The sequence below is a fragment of the Triticum urartu genome, chromosome 7A (genome assembly GCF_056163025.1).
Source record: "Triticum urartu cultivar PI428250 chromosome 7A, HENAU_Tu73, whole genome shotgun sequence".
NCBI classification, from domain to species: domain Eukaryota; kingdom Viridiplantae; phylum Streptophyta; class Magnoliopsida; order Poales; family Poaceae; genus Triticum; species Triticum urartu.
This window is the reverse complement of record NC_141879.1, coordinates 57,575,114-57,577,622: the sequence shown is the minus strand read 5'-3', so window position 1 is coordinate 57,577,622 and position 2,509 is coordinate 57,575,114. Positions and strand designations below refer to the sequence as shown.

Sequence of the window (2,509 nt, the reverse complement as noted above, 5' to 3'; positions counted from 1 at the left end):
CTCCGCCCATAACCCGTCTGGAAGTGTGCCAACACAAAATTCCTTTTCTTATTTTTATTTTTGTATTGTCGATATTGTTATTTTATTCTATAATCTTGGTCAAACATACACAAGTTTTGCTTGCATGAAAATCAAACACCTTATATTCTGAAACAGAGGCATTATATATATATATATGTATATATATATATATAGCCAAAGGGGCGTGTGAATAAATTTATGCTGCCATTAAAATGAAAGTGACTTTGGGGACATTGGGCCATGGCCTTAATTAGTGAGCCCCACCCCAGCAAATGCCCAAGTTTTCCAACAATGACATTTGAGCTAATTTCCAAGTAAGTGGACCTTTGCGTAAAAAATGCCTTATAGCACATGGACATGTGCTCGGGTTTTTTTTTTCTTTCTAAACACAGTTACAAGGTTATGATTCAAACTAACCCCTCTAATTCTACAATTTTAGTTCATAGAATCTTGATGCGCGGCCGGGGTCTTGGACGTCACGCTCACCATACCGGACTCCTCACGGCGCACCCACGGCGACAACGTACGGGCTGGTGGTGGTGTCGTTGGGTGGAAGGAGGGTCAGGGACAAGGTACGGCGGCGACGATCCGTGCCATGTGGGTGGACATGGACTGCACCTAGTAGTACGTCCGGACTCCGGACTGATCCATCGCACCTCTGCCGGTCCAGGACCAAGTCCGGCCAGCTCCCTCCTTTCACTATCTTATTAAGACGTTTTTTATATTTCAACATGGGTTATTCCAAAAACCAAACATATTTCAACATGGATTACATACTCTTTTTTTTTCAGGTTACATGGATGAGTGAATTGTAAATAACCACCACATTCTAAGTTAATTCTGGATTTGCTACCACATTCTTTGAACGCCCCAAAAATCTACCCATTTCCTTACTAATTTCTCAACCATATGTATTTTTATTTTTCCTACAACTTGGATACTCCAAAGCTTCCTCGATACAGGGTGCCATTGACACTGCTTTCGTACCAAAGGTCAAATGGATGGTCTCATTTTACGTGATACCCCAACTTCACCGACAACATATAGTTTTTTGTGGATCTCCGTGCGACGTAATCATCCATCATTCCATTTGGGGCTGGGATCGACAACATCCTTTCCGTGTCAACAACCCAAAAGACATAACAACAGATTAAAAATTGATTCCATAACCCCCAGCGTTGGATCAATGAGATCAGCCACCATTCATAAGAGTGTCCCCCCTCTCGGCGCAACAAGACAACCAGTAGCACTCCCTGGGATCCAAGTGATCTAACTGTATGGGTGCTTAGGCTCAAATGCCAACAACATATGGAGCACGCCGGTCTATGGCGTGACTTCATCTCCTCACGCTCCGCGTGATCCCTGTTTTTGTGACTCCAAACCTTTGAAATATATTCAGGTGGTCCGGTGACCATTTCAAAACTATTGCCACTTCAACTCGACAAAAAGGGCATGGCCTTGCCCACATACTTCTCGAGTTTGTCTTGCCGTCAACAACTGGGTCGCATGTATGCCGCCTCCAGCCTTTGCATCCTCTGCGATGATGGGAACGAGATCCATTGGCCTCTTCTCTCACCCATGTCCCATCTAACCCTCCTCAATGCTCCTAGTGAATCATTCGTCGTGGTCATCATATGGGGAACGAGATGCACATTCGACAACTCTCGTCCTTCGACGGTATGTCCTTCTCTTTCAAAGTTTTCCATCTCCTCTTTAGTATGAAACAAAATTGGGGTTATAAAGATGTTGTTTCATCAATAATGAAATTATGGGTTGTGTTATGGACAATACTGTCCATGTTATGGTTGGATATTGAACATGTCAAAACAATAGACTCATTGTAGTTTAGCTAGTGAAACATGTCACTAATAAAATTATCATGAGTATCCACAGCGTGGTAAAGCGTGCGGACACTTCTAGTATCTTTATAATCATTGGTGGGCTTCTTTGCAATTCAAATGGGGTTACCCTCCTTGCAAACAAGTGCAGAAATCGGCGGCTCACCTTCTTTTCAAGTGTCAGTTCACAAGTCGGCCTCGTCAGGAAACCCATGTCCCCGCAGGCCACCAAGGCCGCGCTCGTCACGGCCTACTACCTCGTCTCCGGCAGCAACCACGCGGCCGCCCGCTTCGCCGAGCTAGGGGCAGTGCTCGTCGTTGTGGAGCGAGTCCTGGACGCTGACAAGAGGACGAGCGAGAAGGCACTGGCCGTGCTGGATGGCGTCCTGTGCCTGCCAACACACCGGCCTCGAGTCCGTGCGTGCATGTCCGACATGGCCACGTGGTCCGCCGTCTCTGCACTCTGCCGCCTCTGCCGTGTCGGCGCGTGCTGCGACAAGGCGCTGCATGTGGGCACCTCCGAGAAGCTGCTCCAGGTGGGCTGCGGCTGTGTGACCAAAGATCGGGCCAACGATCTGCTCAATGGTTTCAGGGGCAACGTAGAGTGCATCGAGATGGTGGACTTCAAGGGGCTCAAGAGGCCATTTTGA

The 2,509-nt window shown here is 47.2% G+C and overlaps 1 protein-coding gene across 1 annotated transcript; it reads left to right on the top strand.

Annotated features, from left to right (window-relative positions):
* The first annotated feature begins 2,071 nt into the window (after positions 1-2,071).
* LOC147957704 (U-box domain-containing protein 21-like) lies at positions 2,072-2,509 on the top strand. The gene has a single exon (XM_087531829.1). The coding sequence runs from the start codon at positions 2,072-2,074 to the stop codon at positions 2,507-2,509; it is 438 nt and encodes a 145-aa protein (XP_087387955.1).